Raw genomic sequence first — 18,568 nt, 5'->3', positions numbered from 1 at the left:
AAATGTCTTAAGGGTGCAGTTGTCAAATACGAAGGGATATGTGTGGTCTCACATGATGATAGCTCTAATGGTATTGAGTGAGCTAATAGGGAGATTTGAGAAACTTGTTTGTGTTTCTTCTTCATAAACACTAGAGTACTTCCTTCATCYGAGTGTTATGCAAGTACAGCACTGAGTATTTCACCATAGTACTAAGCACATATATTGCCACAGAGTTACATGGTAAAAGGCTATTTTGATCCCCTTTTTACTGGGAGAACTGAGAATTGCTCAGCTGATTCCATCAAGCATCACAGAGCTGGAATCAGGACAGTCATGGGACTCCACTCCCTTGCTCATCTCTTTACTTCTTGAGTAATTTGACATAGCTTTAAATATGATTTATAACTCTAAGCTTCCAAGGCTTTTATCTTTCCTCCCTTCCCCCAGAGGGAAGACCCAGAGATCTCAGGCTTGGTATTATTTGGGCTTTGCGTAAACATAGCTGTTACTGCTCTAAGAGCCAACTGTCAAGAGGCAAATCCTTGTGCTATGTTAACATTTCAAACTCCTTGCTGATTTATTGTTGTTGTGCAGGCCGCTCAAAGGGCACTCTAATTCATCAGTTCCTTGTAAGCACGGAGGAGGGAAAGAATAGGAGGAAGTGAGAACAGGGTAGGGATGGGGAAGAGAAAAATACAGGGTCACTAGTCAGTCATAGAGAGCCTGTCAGTACAGCCCCCTGAGCTACAAGAGCAAGCCAACACACTTAAGAGGCCTGTAATGGGGCATAGAGATCCAGGAAATGTAATCACCTGGAGCAGGATTTCTGACTGAAAGCTGTGTGAAAACTAGGTGAGCAGAACCCTGTGACTTTCCTATTATAGCACTGAGTTAACTGTGTTCCTAGTCTATGGTAGACATTGTCAGGTACTACTTAAATGTATACTATATCTACTAGTTGTTTCCAGGCATTTAGAAGCTGTCTTTTCAAGTTCATCATGAATTACCATTATTTGCCATTAAACTCTAGGTATTGGTACCCATGATCCTTGAGTATGAATTATTTTAACTAACAGAAGTGGTAACAACAAGTTGCAGAAAATCCTGTAAATATGAAAACTTAGTAATGTATCTTCTTTCTCTTAGTAGAAGCAAAATCTGAAAACACTCAGTAGGAAAAATAAGCTTGATTCTGTTTTTTGTCTTTCAGATACCCAAAAAAAGTGAGGTCAAAGGGATGTTTCTCTTTCACTCTATCTCCTGGCTATCGCCAACACTTTCTTAGGCATCTGCTGAAATGTCTGTGACATAACTCATTTCAAGAATGATTGTATCACTTTTGTTATATTCCGTGGTCAGTAGAAAAAGATTTAGCTCTATTCTGAACTCTTGGTCCTTTTGCTGATGACGCTGATACTATTAAACTGTTTTAATCTCTCTGTTTGATCTCAGCAGTTCATGAGACAAATAGATCTCTATCTAAATCATGTCATATCTCTGGTTTGTTGTAGTCTGTGGAGAAGAAGAATAATGTGTTCTGTGTCACTCTTGGTGTATGGAAAACCCTTATGTCCTGGATTCTTGATGTGCTCTACTTTCTTCTTTCTCTACAGAGCTTAAACAATTCATGTCTTAATGATTTAACTGTTTTTCTACACTGTGACATGGGCCTAATGGCTGACTCAGTAATTCAGAGATTATGACTTGGTGCTAGTATTCAGAAGTAGTGGTTCACTGCATTAAACTGGAATTGGAAATTGAAAGCAAATACCTGTGCTATAGTATCTAAGCTTTTCTCCAGCATGACGAGGAAASTTTTCGTACTTAAAGGAAATGAAGATTCTTTTAAATCACAGAGGATCTTGGTTTATTTGTTTCAAATGGTGTTGAGACCTTCTTGCTGTGGTTGCAGAGACAATGCTCTGAGGTGAAGTGAGGGCCTAGAGCTCCGCACATGAGCAAGGGGATGATGTGGGATGCCCAAGCTATTGCCTGAAGTGCTCTGCTGYTCTGGCTCCTAGAATCTCAAGATAGCAAACATCAACTACATATAAACTCTGTGAAACATTCCTGATTATTATCACCTTCCTCCTTTTCTTTAACTGTGTACTAGAGCTTTTTGGTGCATTGTATGTTGGGCACATAATGGAGTGGCTTCCACTTCAGTTGTTATTGTGCTCTGTATTGCAAAATACATTTCTCCTGGGACATAATGAGGGGAAATGTTCTCTGCTTCTTTCTTCTCATTTCTCTCACCTTTGCTATGTGTGGTTTTCTTTTTCTTTTCTTTTGCTTCAGCCATATCTTTTACATTTATATATATATATATGTATATATAACTTTTTTTCCCACATATTTGGGTATATTTTCCCACATGTTTGTCCAGTCCCTTGCCTTCTGCCTGACCACAGCTTTTTTTCATGACTACCTACAGTGCTGAGTACCGTGTTTAGAGTATACTGCCACGCCATGTTGCAGGTTTGCTCCTGTTTTGCAGTGCCTTGAGAAGTCATACTAGCACCGTAACTGTTGAAAAGCCCAGAAACATGCAAAACCATAAAAACAGACAGCCTTGTCACACTACACAGAGGATGTATTTTGCAGAAGAGATGATAGGATCTTGCAGCTGTCCGGTACTTCCGCATCCCAGCTTGCAAGTGGCATCTCTTTGGACAGAAGATGAGGTTATGACATGTAATACTACTAGTGTTAGTATCCTTTAGGAACTGGAATTTTAAGAATTTTTGGGTTTTGTAATGGTAAGGGTGTGTGTCTTTTGCTATCAACTCACTCGTTCATTCGATAGGCAGCACTTTCATATATATCAACAGATCTAGAGTTTCACTGTTACCTTCCTAATACTTAAAATCTTTCATTTATGTCATAATCAAACCAGTCTCTCTAAATATCCATGAGTTCTTTGCCTTTTATTAATTTTACAATTTCTTAGGAAAAGTAAAAAGAAGATAGGTATTTAGCAAAACAACCTTTTTTGAACTCCCACTATCTCACCAACTTGTCTTAGAAGCAGTCAGTCTAGTAGATGTTGTACTCTTGGTGATGTATCTGAGCAACTTTCAGTAGTACCTTTCAATAATGGCATAAAAGAGCTTCAGTATAATGTTAATTTTGATTTTTTTGAGTATTGAAATTTCTGGATGAATTTGTTATATACATTCATAAACTCTTTATACGTAGCTGTGAAATGTTTTTATGTAAGTTGGGAAGGTAAGGCAAAGAAACATAGTGTTTTAAGGAAAGGATGGCAAGTCATAGAAAGGACCCAAGTTCCTGAAGAGTTCCCTGCACAGTTATAGATCAACAGTCTGAGAGTGCCGGTTTTCCACATGCCTCCATTGGTCAAAGAAATTGAAGTTACTGACAATGCTTTAAGTCCCACAGCTCTAACATGGCCTTTTATCTTCTGAACTTGAGCCACAGGTTAACTTGAGCTCACCATTTCATAGAATCGTAGAATCATAGAATCCTTAAGGCTGGAAGGGACCTCTAGAGATATCTAGTCCAACCTTCCTGCTCCAGCAGGGACACCCAGAGCACGGGGCCCAGGGCGGCATCCAGGCGGGTTTGGAAGATCTCCAGAGAAGGAGACTCCACAGCCTCCCTGGGCAGCCTGTTCCAGGGCTCCGGCACCCTCACTGTCAAAAAATGCTTCCTTCAGTTCCTGTGGCATTTTTGGTGCTTCTGTTTGTGGCAGTTTCCTCTAGTTCTGTCAGTGGTCACCACTGAAAAGAGGCTGGCCCCATTCCCCTCGCTTCCTCCCTTTAGGTATTTATAGACACTGATCAGATCCCCCCTCAGCCTTCTCTTCCTCAGGCTGAACATGCAACCTGGGTCAACTGCTTAGAAGGCAGTTATACTAACCACTATACCATACCACTATAACCACTATATTTCTGTTACTATCTTCAGAATTAGTGAGAAGCTTTATATGCTGTTGCAAGCAATTATATCAAAGTATATCATATTGCTAGTTTACTTTTGGATGACAGAATCCAGCTTTACTGGTTGGAATTGTTGAGGATGGAAAGGATAACAATTATTTTTTCAATCAGATTTGTGAGAGAATCTTAAATAAACAGCCAGGCTTTTGCCAGGATTTAAAAAGTCAAGGAAGTGGCTAGTCATCCTTAAACATATAAATTCCTATGTAAATCCAGTATTTTGTGCATTAGTTTGCCTGACATTTAATAGAGAGAATTAATACCCCTTTACCTCCCAAGCAGTTCTTTGAAGATTAAGATACTGAGGCAGAAAGATAACTCAGTGACAGGAATCATTAAGTAGCCGAGATTGATAGGTGAGAGTTACTAAGTCTGCCTGTCTGCTTTTATAAGCATAAAATCTACCTAGATGATGCATTTATTGTTTTACAAAGAGCTTTTAAATGACCTTATCAAAAAGCCAGTGATGAAGTGACATAATGGAAGCTAGTACCGTTACTAAAAAGTATTTACTGATTAGACTGAAGGTCGGCATGCAGGCCATTTCTGTATTTCTCTAGCTATATAACACTAGCGAGAATCCATGGAAAAGCCCAGGAACTGAGCAAATGCCATCAACTTCGAACTTGGCTAGAGAGAAGCAAATTGAATTGCAGGATCCTCAGTCATATAAATCAGTCCCTTGTTAAGCTGAAGAACTCAGAGCTGTCAAGTCACATGCACCGTGAGCTGCTGCTGTGGCTGTGCATAGGAAGACTTGGAATTGTTTAGGTCACTGTGGATGAAAATTATTGACTTTATAGATCAGGCAGTCATAACCAGCTGCAGATTGCAACTTTTTGTGCAGATGAATCTGCTTTCCAAATGGACACTTCTCCCATCACATAAGCAAAATATCTGGAGAGACTTTTTTTTCTTATTTTGTTTTCCTCTTCCTTGTTTTATCTGGTTGCCTCCTTCCTCTTTTTGCTGTTGCGTTACTTGCTAGGTAAAGCTTGCCATATCACTGGAAAACATCAAAATACAGTTTGAGAGACAGTAGTTACAGAACACTTAGGAGAATTAATCTGAAAGCTCCAAATTTGACTGGAAGTCAAATTAGTCAAAATCTCTGCTTTTGAGTGTTTTTTTTTTTTCCCCTCCTCCTTTCTTCCTTATGCATCATAACATAAACACAGACAGACTTAGTTTCGACAGTGTGCCGGATGGTCATGAGGCAAGAACGAAGCAAGATTCAGTCTGTTCTCAGAAGCTGGATGCCCTATATTGCTTTGCAAGAATACACAGCAGACGCATGCATTCCCCTGGGAGGCAGTAGATGTTCTGTGACATTTTCCTGCAGGCTAGTTGACAGATCTCTGCACCCTGCCTTTAATGTCATTGGTGACAACAGATATTTCTTTCCTTTGCTAGTGAGTTTCATGTTTCATTACTAAAAGCAAAGGCTATTTTAAAATTAGATTTCAAAAGTAATTCAGAATGTAAAAAGGGTTTATATGTAAGACTTATCTAGGCTGAAGTGAAAGATGTAAAATGAGACAATGCTGTCTTCTGCATTCATACTCCATATAATGACCTACTTAATAATACGGCAACATGGGTCTTTTTTTCTATGATAGTGTGTGATAAGATCTTGTTAGTGGTTTAGGCAGCAATTAACTATTTATTTATTCATGTATTTTAATGTTTCCCTATGAATACAGGCAGGCAATCATCTCCGTTTGCATATGCTGCAGTCTAAGCAGAAGGCAAATTTGGCAAGAAGGGCAAGCAGAAAGAGACAGTGCTGCCTGCTGCAGTTGGAACCTGGAAGTCTGCTTTTGCTTTCTGCTGTCATCGTTGCTGAGCCACTGACTGTGACACTGCTGTGACAGGGCAGGCAGTTTCTGCTGGCCTTCAGGATGCTAGTTTGGAAGAATCTAATTTTTTTGAGCAGAGAATAGTAGCAAAGAGAATGCTTCCCAATTAGATGTTGTTGTACTGTGGTTGTGATGCAAAAGAGGAATCAGTATGGTGAGACCAGTAAGCCTTTATCCTAGAGAAGAGCAAGCAAGTATAAGAATTGGAGCCAAAAGACTACATTTTACCTCATATTATTGTTTATTAGCAAACACTGAATAAGTGTTTTTTGTTTGTTTTTGTTTTTATTTTGCTTGGATTGTGTGGTATTGGTGTGTTACATTTGTCAATATTTTGGTCTGAACTGAGTGATGTTATCATAAAACTTACTAATATCTTGGTCTGATTGATGCCTGCAAGTATATACCTAATTTAAATTTATCCCTCTTCATCAAACCTCTTAGTTTCATCTGCTTATTGCCATAATGTTCAATAAACTGATCAGGACAAGCAAAGGACACTCAGAAAAACAGAATTAGTTCTGGTGTTTGTCATCACTGCTTCTCAAAAATTTCATGAACTTGTAAATGTCAGATAAATTAGAGCTTGCAGAGAGACTTGTTCTAGCTTATTTTTGTGCTAAAGAATAATACAGTGGCAATTTACAATAAGATAGACTAATATCCTTGACCTTGGGCTTCAATTCATACCACAGTGTCAGACTTTCATATGAAAATCTCAGAAAAGACTGCTCAGGTCATCTGTTGTAACTGGGGCATGCTATTGACATGTAATTCCTTGAGTCTATTTCCTATCTTTCCTTTGAAAGAGTGTTGAATATTATGGGGTTTTCAGTGGAGGTGACCTAGAACATCATTAGAAATAAGATTATCTAGTCTTTATTCTCTCCCTCTTTTCTTCCTGATGGCTTCACTATTGAAAAAAAAAAAAAAAGGGGGGGGGGGGGGGAGGGAGAAAGCATGATTTTTTTGGTGTCTTGTGTGTGCCTTTTAAAGAGCACTTCCTGATGGGTCAGACTGAATGGAGAGCTCACATAAAATCTGCACTTTGTTTCAGAGAGTTTATAGAGACCTTGGTGAAGTCAAGTCTACACTGAATTGAATATCAAAGACTTGGATTTCACAGGCATTTCTTTGAACTTTCCTTGTGATTTGTTTGGGGCAAAAAGTCATTTTTCCCTGAATGTATATTGAAATCTAGTCTGAAAGGCATCTAAGTCATGATATTTGTTGCAGCTCTGAAGGTCTTGAAGTTCACAGATGTAACTTAGATGTAAGTAAAATTCTTTAAGTTCCAAAAACATAATTAAAAATTGTAACAATGGTTGGCATCTATTAGAGAGAGAGAACCTGAATATCTTAATAAGGAAAGAAGAGGGAGATAATGTAGAACCTTTGATGGCCTTTAGATGTGGATATCCCACTCCTGAAAGTCTGTCACTGAGGGAGAATAATACTATTGTGGCATTAGGACTGGATATATAGCACAGAAATTACCCTAGGTATATTCGATTGTATTTGTATGTGTGTAATTCATAAAGGACTTTTGTTCTTTGTTGTTCTGCAGTGGATGGGCATTTGGCAACTCTTCCCCTGGCCCCTGAGCCCTAATATCTGGTAAAAGATACGGTCATATCTTATCACTGTCAAGAATAATGCATAGGTATTATACCATCTGGTATTAAACAAAGCTCACACTTCTGTTTGTTTTGGCCTCATTTGCTTATCGTCGCAACAAAGCTGCACTGTCAGCATATAGCAAAGGTAGGGAGAAAACTGCAGGCTCAGAAATTCTATGGATATTCATATTCATCATTCTTTCTAAAATTAACTTAGCAAACTGATTTATCTGCCATGCTCTTAGGAGCAAAAATATCTGGCTGTGTTGGCCAGTTGCAGTATCATCAGGCTGCAGAAAGGGCAAAACATATGCTGGATTCATGAAGGATACTCTAAATGTGACGTTGGTGGCAGGAAGGGACCTTAAGCAATGTATTTTAAGGAATGGGTGATCGATGTGGGTGAAAGGAAGGTAAAAAGTAGTAAGGAAAATAGTGTGAGATTTTTCATGCATAATGCAAAACAAAGTCTGTGTCTTTAGAGTGTTTCCTGCTTGGTCTCTTGATATTTTATCAGCCTGTTTCATCCTTTTCCTCCTCCTTTCATCTTTCTATGCATATGCTCTCAGGCAGGAGCGTGTAGCTTTTTGCATGTGCTGATAACTGTCAGATTAGCCCTCACTGTTGATATTTAGTTCCAAAGAGCTGGCAGGCAGCAGCTAAGGCTTGCAGTACACAAAGATATACAGACTATCAGCATATGGAGGTGAAGGAGTAATACTCTGTTTATTTCAGACTGCTCTGCGATGACTACAGCAAGATATAGGCCTACCTGGGACTTGGTGCTTGATCCACTGGTGTCCTGCAAACTCTGCCTTGGCGAATATCCCGTGGAGCAGATGACAACAATAGCACAATGCCAATGCATCTTCTGTACCCTGGTGAGTTCCTTTTTTAACAGATGTAAGTTTTGAAGTTAAAATAGGGCATTGCTTTTATGCAGTTTTCTGTTGAGTGGATTTCACTGTGAAGTGTTGATGCCATAGGTCTTATATCATAAGAGTACCATTATAATTGCTTATGTGCTCTCCTCACCCACACATTCTCAGTAAAACTTGACTCTTCCATTGCAGCACAAGTGAGTGCAATAGAAACTCACTGGCACAGGGCTGGGTTTACCTGTAACACGAGGTAAAGTATTTTAGCAAAGTATTTTAGCAGGGTTGTAGCACCCTGTCTCTGATAGCTAGCAGGTGGCTGCTGCCCTGTACTGTCTTTGAGAGCAGAAAATATTTCACTTATTCCCACTGCTAGTATGTAAGAATCTATCTGATTTTCACTGTGTAAAAAAGATAAAGCTAGAGATGGCTTTAATTTATTTATTTATTGTGCACTTATATCTTTTAATTTCTAAATTTTCTAGTTCTTGAACTAGAAATGGATGCTATTTTGGGGTACCTGACACAAATACTAGGAAATAAGCTTATTTGCTTTGTTATACTTAAAAAAAAAAAAAAAAAAGTCTTACTCAAGTATTTAAGAAGTATATTTGATTTGAACAGTTGCCTGTTGCAAAATTATTACCACTTTTAATTACCACTGATTATTTTTCTTTTTATCTCTCTGTTTTAGATTTTTTTTTTTTCCTGCTTTCTTTTTTATTTTAACATCGAGTCTCTTTGGAATAAATTCACATATAACTAGAAAAGCATCTAATGGGTTCTAATTTCATGATATAATAATTGCAATCACATAACAAATTTTTACTACCATATTGAATAAACTCATGCTTAGAATAGGAACATAAAAGAGAATCTTGTTGGTTCAGTACAAAATGCCAAGTTTTAACTTAAGTGTTATGTAGTAAGATTCAGCCTCCCAATACAGGAGGCTAACAGGAACTGTTAATCATTTCTAAGCTTCCATTATAGTGATTTGGTATTGGCAGTTTATAAGCAGAGAAATGGCAGCAGTAGTTTCCAGCCCTGTGGGGTGTGTTGGAATGATGATAATGGATCCTTTAATCTTGCAATGGCTACAAGTACACAAAAACTTTTGTGATGGTTTTTCAGCACTGCAAAAACTGCAGTAATCCCAGAGGATTACAATTCTAGGATACATTATGCTCAAAGATTCTAACACCATATCATGAGATCTTGATAAGTTATATGTAACATGCAGACAAGGTCATGTTTCTCAATGCACATACTACTCTATAAAGACCAAGTTATTGCAAAACTCTTTAGCACTGATGTCGCATGAGGAAAAAGGTGGACATACATGCAAATAAGCAAAATGGTCCATTACAGACACTGTGTCTGTCCAGTCACAAAATAAGTATTGCTTCATTACACACATTGAAAGGAGTATTTGCGCAAGCGTGGAAAAGTGTGTGAAATAATAGGCTTCATGGAAAAACAGAATCATAGGCTTTATGAAAACTGTTCTCTGCTGCACAACAGATAGTTCTGGTATTTACAGCTGAACTTTCCATGTCATTTCCTGTTACCCTGGACGAAGGGAATATTTAAATGTTACTTCAGTAAGATCTAAGTGATAGCAGAAAGACTGTATTGCTAACTATGTTGCTTCTTCCCCATCTTGTTCCTCTCATGTTCACTACCATCCCTGATCTAACAGGAGTATTCTTCCTGTTAGAATACTGCTACTTACTGCCCTTACAATCTCTCTCAGAAGTAGAAAGCCTTGATAGCCTGTTCTTAAGTTCTGTTGTAAGTGAGCTTGCCATGGTGGCGTTGGCTTCTTGTTTCCAGCAGTTTTCAACTGGAATCCTCAGTCCATACTTGTTACCATCCATACTTGTTTGTCTCAAATAGTTCATTAAGCTTTATCCTCTTAAGAAAACCAGCACATGCTGGTTACATAGATATTTGTATGAGCTTTATCTCATCAGACATCACTATGTCTGAAGGCACTGAAAATTATATTTAAAGCTATCCTGTGAAACAATAAGGAAAATATTCATCATGGTTTCACTGATGGGAAAAGAAATAAGAATTCATCACAGTAATTCCAAAGGGCAAACTATAAATCTGTGGTAAGCCATCAATTTTGTGCAAAAGAAATACTCGTACCTTGTGAACTACTTTACAATTTAATAAGCTTTGTAAGAAAATACTCTAAAATGAGACGGAACAAAGACTATATAGGTCCTTGGTAATGGTTAAGGAAGAGAGCATTGATTCTCTTATTAGTATTATTTCTTTGCTTCTCAGAGTCATCATTGCAATCCTCAATATTTGCCTGTGTTTTATAAACAGCCAAATAAAGGTATTGAAAATCAATAGGGGAAAAAAAAAACCTTTTTCCTTATGACTTTCCACATGGTTTATACATAGTGAATCTACAGTTAATTATACATGGATTAATGGAAATAAACCTGGAAAAATGTTTGGCTTGCTGTGTTTATTTCTTCATGGACCCACATGTAACTTTTTTTTTCTGGCTTTTTGCTTGTGTGTGTATGGTCTAAGGTGAAAGATGACTTCTGTAGAGTGATAATGAGAAAAAGAACGCTCTTGGTTACCAGTGTGAAAACTGTTTGCTTCAGCTCATTCTCCTGTCTCTAGCCACACTCTCTAAACCATAGCAAACCGGGGGATGTATTCCAAAGAGATCCTTGAAGATCTACAGATCTACGGATCTGTGCTACGGATATGTAGGCAGAATTTAGTTCAACGCACGAATTTCTCCATAGTGCAACATTTGTCTGCAAGTCCTCACTCCTTAATAACCACAGATGTGATATGGCAAAGAGCTCACGAAGGATTGTCCCAGCACTTGCACGGGAACAGAGTGCTGCTGTTCAGCGGGGCAGGATGGGGCACACTTTCCCTTGCTGGCAGGCAGAGCTCCGCAGGAACACGGCAGAGCCGGCTGCCGCTCCGCTCCTGATAAGGCCTAGGCACCGCTGCTTCCCGTCATGTTACTTTGCCAGTTGGGGCTATTAAAACTCATAATGGAGTATTGTACTATTGTTATGACTGTTAATGCACGCACAATGCTGGGAGCTCCGTTTAAGCTTTGTACATGTTCCCTATTAGGAATATATCTGGTGTTGGAGGACTCTGTGTGCCAGAAAAACAAAAGTCTAGGGAATAGAAAAGAAAACAAGCTATCTGCTGTTTGGATGTTTTTAGTTTTTATGTGTTTCTCTTCCCCCTCCGAATATTCTTAGGGCAAAATAAAATCTTTGTCTTTCTAGAAGCTGAATCATGTCAACAATAGAGGAAATCATTTTGGACCAGAATTCTTCTATGTTTGCTTGTTTTGGTTTACCTATTTTTTTTCCCAATAAAAAATAGGACAGAGTAGATTGCTTTAAAATAGGGAATCACTTAGCATTTGTTTTCCTCAAAAGGTTATTTTTTTTTTTCCTCCACATTTTCCTAGAAAGGCTTTCTAGGAGAGACTCATGGAAGGAAATAAAGCAAATCAAACCAAGGGAATGACTTGTTTAGTTTTGTGTTAGTGCACTAAACTTCTCCGGCTAGTACTTAGCCTTTGTTTTCTTTTGGTGTGTGTTGAGAGGGCAAAGCCAGGCTGACTCCACTTCCAGCTTGAAATTCTGATACTTTCATAATTCTAACCAGAGCTACAACAGGTTTTGTTTTAATTTATATTTTTGCATTCAAATGAACTGGTTAATGCTGAAACACAACAGACGTTGTGTCTGTGTGTGTTTGTAATGTAACAGTAGTGTATCAGTGCTCTTGTAAATATTGCCCTTTGAGAAAAAGCCTCAGCTTCTCTTGACTTTGTGTTACTTAAAAGCTATGCTGCTCCATTTAAGTTTATTCACTATCAAGTATTCTGGTCCCTGAGTAGATATTCCTTTTATCAATTTTTAAACAAAATCAGAGAGGTGGGCAGTACAGGCAAGCAAACATGTGGAAGAAATGTAAAGCCTGATAGAGAAAATCAGGTTGCCAGGATTACTCACCCAAAAGCCCACTTTGCTGCCACTGGAAGAACAGGACGTTATTCAGATGTTGAAGAGATACTGTTCCTAAAGTTGGGGAAAAAAATAAAACATGAAATGTGCACTAAGGCCTGCCTTCTGCTTCTTGTTGGTGACTGCCATTTTGTCCAGTTGTGGATGCATAAATCAGCTTTGTGTTAAAACTGACATTGCTGGGCCCACTTTGTTTCTGTAGCTTACACTCTAGTAGTTTGCTCAGAGGCTCTTGTTTAAGACAACCTTAGTCCTGTAGGTCCCTTTTAGCTTAGTATAATGGTGATTTTAATCTGGGAGGGTGTTCTGTCTCAAGTATCAGTAACTTTAACCAAAATTGATGCATCTCCCTGACTGTGTGACTGCCTCACTCTACCATTCCCCTAACTGAGTTTTGGTGTAGGCTGAAGTCCTGAAGAGCAAGGAAGACCCTACATTGAGCAAGGTAAATTCTGTTAAGATATGAGTAACTGCCGGCATACAGGTTTTTCTTGTCATGATTGACTGGAACCAGATAGGACAATGCTGGCCTTTGAGTTGAAAGGTAGAAAAGAGCAAGATTTAATTACCTCGATCTCCCTCCTCTTGAACAAGGGAGCTTCTTCCCCAGTGGGAGAGGCAGATCCAGAGGGATGTAGGGACAACTAATGAGCTCAGGTGCCTTCCCTTTGGCAGTAGTTTCCCCCTGCTTGCCAAGGAAACCTACCCAAGCAGGAGGCCTCCATAGAGGGAAGCAGGACCAGGCCAGGCTGTTCCCACCTCTGCTATTAGTAGCTGCCTTGCTCGTACTGAAATGCGATGGGAGTGGAGACAGTTAAATGACTTGTGAGTTTTTACAAAACTCTAGGTGGTTTTAAGTAGCTGCATCTTCCTGTTTCCCACCAGCTTTGGCAAAGCTTAGAGCCTGCTACTTGTGATTATTTCTTCGCTAACCTTAACAGAAAGCTGATACCAATCTTGTTGTATGACGTGTTAGTAGAGGTTTTGTGGTTAGAGGTCACCATGTGTTTGTGCAGCAGCTCACATGGCTGTCTGGGCCATTGCTGGTCTCCTAAGGCTGTGACAACAAAATTCACTGCTTTAATAATAAACTGACCTATTCATAGAGTAATTCCCTGGCAGTTGGGAATTGCACAATCTTGAGTGGAATCCAGGCTTGGTCCGGAGCAACTCTCCCTTCTCTGGTGTCATGTTGCTAAATGAGATTAACGAAAGTTGACTTCAGCTGCATATTGTGAAAATTGGTTCTTTATTGTTTGCATAGTGTTTTGCATATGACTGTTGTTTGCTTGCAGGTATTTTGTTCTCCCACTCAAGTGTATTAATTCTATTCTGAAATAAACACTTTTCTTAAGCAGTCATATAAGGACATCATTTTTTTTTCTGCCTGCTATATACATTGGCACTGAAAATGGGTTATTTTTTGTAAACTTTACTTCATGTGTTTCTAACCATTGCAGCTGTGAATAAATGAGGACAACCAGCGTATGGGAAAGAATGGAGGAATAAAAATCTGACATGTAGAAAGTGCATGTGTACTCTCAGTTAAAACTGATATTTTTTCCTGTGAACTCAACACTTTATCCCTGTCTTTTTTTTCGTCATTTGTTGCCTGGCAGTTGGCAGGCATAGTGGGAAAGGAAGCTTCTTTGAAGGAAAGCCTGTTCATTCATTTATCTTGCATTACTCTTGCCTACACATATATTGATATATAGCTATTTCAAAGAAAAATTAAAAGGATAGACATTTACTTTCTTGTCCCTCTTAAGTCTAGAAACAGGGTTTTTTTTTTTTTTCCCCCCCGCCCCCACAGGCATTAGTTACTGTATCCCAAAGGCTTTAGCCTTGTTCTTACAATGCTTCTCATGCTGAAGAAAGTAGCAGGCCTCATTTCTTTAAGGAATAGCTCGCACTCAGACTCTAAATATCCTTGATCTTTCATACCATTTCATCTTTCCTCACCTTGATTGTCAGGTGTTAGCCAGATGCCAGCACTACTCTGTGCTCAAGCTATCACAGTTACTCTGGTGCTGTACAACGATGCAGAGACTTTGGAGGCTGCACTCTCTTCCTAGTGTGAATATTTGCTTTGAGACTTATTTGCATCATTTAAGGAATGTGTGCTAATATTTGGGTATACTGTCAGAAACCATTTGGACAATGCCAAAGGAACAAGCTGTGCTACTATGTACAGCACATATCAAAGACCTGTCTCTTTTCTAACCACAGAAATGCTTTTAAATGGCAAGTGTATGCCCTTGTCAGGCTGCTGCCTCGTTCCTGACCTGAGGCTGTTCTGCCTTGTGGGAGTATAGGGGCATACAGATGAGACTGGCATAAAAGTGTGGAAAAGATGCTTAGCTGGTTTGTCTAAAATATGTCTGTCGTTTTCCTGCTTGCTCAGCAGCATGGAAAAACAGTGAGACTAGATGGATGCTAAACGTACAAGCTCTAGTTTTCTTAAATCACTTGCCACCTTGGAAAATCTTTACACCTGTGATGTTACTCCAACTTCATGATCCTAGCTGAGGTCCCTTCCTCAGTGCATCATCTTGCTAACTGCATAGGAATCTAGGTGCAGGTGTTTAGATATTTTCATTTGCAGAATTCTGGAAAGCCTTAATGGCACTAATCTTGTAAAGAGCAAGGGCTTTATATGCCTGGATAGAATGAGTTTTGTCCCAGCAGCAAAGGAGATGATCTAAATGGAGCCATGTGTATAAAGATATTTTGCATTGTTGTTTTCATATAGTAGGCTTGAAGTACCAGATGTCAAAATAAGTGACTATTTCCTCATATGATTTATTCTTGAGGATGGTGAAACAGCTGTAGAAGTAAGAATGAGGACTGCAGTAGTGAAGATTTCTTTGAAAGCAAACTCTTGATTCAGAGAAATTCTCTGTAGACGTGGAAATCACTTATTAAAGTTAAAAGCAGAATCATTAAGCATCTGCTTATGTGTATCTTTCTCTCTGAGACTGAGGTGGTCAAAGTGGTTGTATATATTTTGAATGTCTGGGTTTAATCAGTAATGACTGACAATATATCTAATAAAGAAATATCACCTCTACTGTTAGACCCTGTGCAGATATCTCTGCAGCTATCCACTTGTCAGCCAAGTAAGATTAAGATGATCCTGAAAAGTTGCACAACCAGACTGTGAACACTCAGGAGAGAATTGTGCACATTGGAACAGCAGTGTAAGTCAAAGTCAAAGTTGAGCTTATGTTTAAATGAGAAGTTTGTGCACGATTAGCTACTGCTTTACACAGAAAGGCAGCAGAGTAAGTTTAAAAGGCCTAAAAGTTGTACAAGAAATCTTTTTGGTTTTGTCTTGCATTTTTTCGTGTTTCAGATGTAGTACTGGAACTTTGCAAAAGGATGGGTTTTTTCCAGGAAAAAATAAGATTAAATAAAACAAAGTGCTTTTAATTCATCCAGATGAACGTCACTATTAGATTCAGAAGGATTCATAGTAACATAAAAAAGTATAATTTAGCAGCTTGTTATTTATGGTTAACACACTCATCAACAACAGGGAAAGCACAGGCTCAAAACCATGTTTTTCATCCTTCTGTCATCTCTAAGCTATTACTTATTTTAGAGGAATCTTTCCTCTTGGGCCTGTTTATTCAAGCAATATTTCTAGAAAGAGATGTTTTATTTAGGGAAATACTCCTGAGCGTAGAGTGAAATTTTCTGTTCATGCTAGAGGGCGGGAAGTATTATTCCAATCATATTGGGCTTCAGCTGAAATATGGACACCTAATTCATCCTGTTAATTTGTTGTTTAATTTAGAAAAAGCAACTTTTAACCAGAAATACACACTTCCAGTGAGTATTTATAACAACATAAATAGTAGCATAGTAATAATATTGCATTGCTATTTACTGTTCTAATCAAAATCGAAAGATTAGTATTATGTTATGGATAATGCTGTCCACCAACGCAAAAACGTATTCACCAAACTGACTGCAGAATTGGTTTTGGTACTGCTTGGACACTTGTCTGCCCAACACAGGGGGATAAGCTTGGTATTATTCTGTCTTCTACAAGATATGTATCACTTATTCAGCATTCATTTTTATGGAGTTATAAAGCAAAATACCTGACATGCAAAATGACAACAACAAAATGCTGCAAATGCTATTAAAAGTAGTTGTTACAATATATATTTTTCATACTTACTCATCTATGTAAGCCCATCACAAGAATTTTGTTAAGAATCTTTGGCCTAGCAGTCAGCAGAAAAGCTACTCATAGGCCAAGCTAGACCTGTAGCAGCTGCAAGACACTGCTAAATAAGTGCTGCTCACTCAATATCCTCTCCTGTTTTCCTGTTTCCTTCATGCCCAGGATGTAAGGCTAAAGGGCATCACTGTATTCATTTGGTCTGAGGTCATTTGTATCATCTGATACATGCTGATTTATTTTGTCAAAAAATTTGATTTGATTGTTGAAACCAAGCAGTTCTATATGTGTGTATATGTATATTGTACATATGTATATATGCATTTATATATAGATAAATTTGTGCGTGTCTACACATTTGCATTCAAATGAGCATCTAATCCTCACTTAAGGATAACACAGGATTTCCTTGTCTCAGTCTGAACTTCTTTTTTGCTGTATTTTTTTTTTAGTCTCCTCTTTGCATTGAGATTTAGGCCTGCTAATTTCAGCCCACATCGCATGTCAGTGCTTGTATCTGTGTGAAATGGGATGCAAAATCATTGTTGCCTGTCTGCCCAAAGGAAAGGATTATTTTTCTGACTAATTTCTGGGCAAAAGAGTTACTGTCTTTGTCTGCCTTTACTATTTACCTTTTAAAAGTACATTTTTAGGAAGTTATTCCTTCTTTTTTTTAAAGATTTGGTGAATACTGGATTTCTTTCTCTCCCTCCTCCTGCCCCATTCTTTTATTTTATCAGAAAAGCAATTTTTAAAATGTTTTAACAATGGCAACATGTAATTATTTTCCTGAAGTGCATAGAGTTTAGATTTTTTTCTTTTTTAAGTTTTGGAATGGACTTGTGGCCTAGTGTCAATATGCAGATATACTTAAAGTTTTAAGCAATAAATTAAATGAAAAAGCGATGATATACTTGCCTCTGCAATCCTCAATGCTGTCAAGCTTTGGCATTTCCAAAGCCTGACCCAGTGAAAATTTCCCGCATGGCGTGATACTTTCATCTTCAGCTTCTGTTTAGACAGGAATCTGCATTTTGACAATATTTGTCTATCAACTGCTAGGAAAGTAATCCTATCATCGTGGGTTTTTTTTTGTTTGCTTTGTTTTTTTGTTTGTGTTTGTGTTTTTTTTTTCATGCCAAAGTCAAATAAAAAGTGATATCCTGAAAGTCATTTTCTGTCTTTTGCATTATTAGAGATAACATATGCTTAACTGTAAATATGTTGGAACATTTAAAAATGGTTTTCTTTGTCTGTTCTCTATCTAAAAAAAACTTCAGCTTCTTAAACAGTGAAGGCTTTCACTGAAAATATCTTCAAGTGTTTTTAATTATAGTTGTAGTGTGTTGCAAAGTTAATTTAGAGACCCAGTGAGCACTTTATTTTGTTAAAATAATTCCAGCTAAATTTTGCCATGCTTGGAAATAATGAAAGTCAGTTTATTTTTTATGAATAATTTTGCTTTAAATACACTGTTGTGTGTCAGAAGAAACAAGCTGAAGCATCGTTACCATAAATAGAGTTGTTACTTAAATTCTCCTAAAAAAGTCAGATATCTGAAATCTTTATGTCAAGATTTTGCTATGGGTTGTGCAGATTTGTCAGAGTTAAATACATCAGAATAATATTGTGATTATTTTTTAGAAACCAGACCAAAAAACAGCAGTTTTGATTCTTATGGATAAGAATACCTTTACTCTGGCTTAGAGGATATTTCAGTTTTCACAGGGCAAGACGAAATGGTGTTCAGCTGTAAAATAGTGGAGCATCGATGATCATTGCAAATATACCTTCTACTGTAGAACAATCCTAGACGTAAAAGATTAGGAGAACAATTCATCCTGATGAGCTTTATATATTTAGCCTACATTAGACCGCTTCAGAGGGAAGCCACTAGCCACTTGGAGGCTGCAGCAAAGAAAAAACAAAAGCATTCCTGATTTCCACAATGCAAAAGAGAGGGCAGAGCAGGAGGGTGCAGAGAATGTGCATACACCAGTGCACGTGATGGAGGCGCAGGGAGAAGCGCAAGCCCAGTG

The 18,568-nt window shown here is 38.2% G+C and overlaps 1 protein-coding gene across 1 annotated transcript in view; it reads left to right on the top strand.

The window, feature by feature from the left end:
• Positions 1-782: 782 nt before the first annotated feature.
• RNF144A (ring finger protein 144A) overlaps positions 783-18,568 on the top strand; it is a 33,216-nt gene continuing 15,430 nt past the window's right edge. Inside the window, exons 1-2 of the mRNA XM_026037073.1 lie at positions 783-834; positions 8,158-8,303. Coding sequence (XP_025892858.1) covers positions 8,169-8,303 — 135 coding nt within the window. The 5' untranslated portion in view covers positions 783-834; positions 8,158-8,168. The remainder of the gene's footprint in view (positions 835-8,157; positions 8,304-18,568) is intronic.

This window comes from Nothoprocta perdicaria, unplaced genomic scaffold, assembly GCF_003342845.1.
Source record: "Nothoprocta perdicaria isolate Ctin4 unplaced genomic scaffold, notPer1 scaffold_19, whole genome shotgun sequence".
Classification (NCBI taxonomy): Eukaryota; Metazoa; Chordata; class Aves; order Tinamiformes; family Tinamidae; genus Nothoprocta; species Nothoprocta perdicaria.
This window is presented reverse-complemented; position numbering and strand designations above follow the sequence as displayed.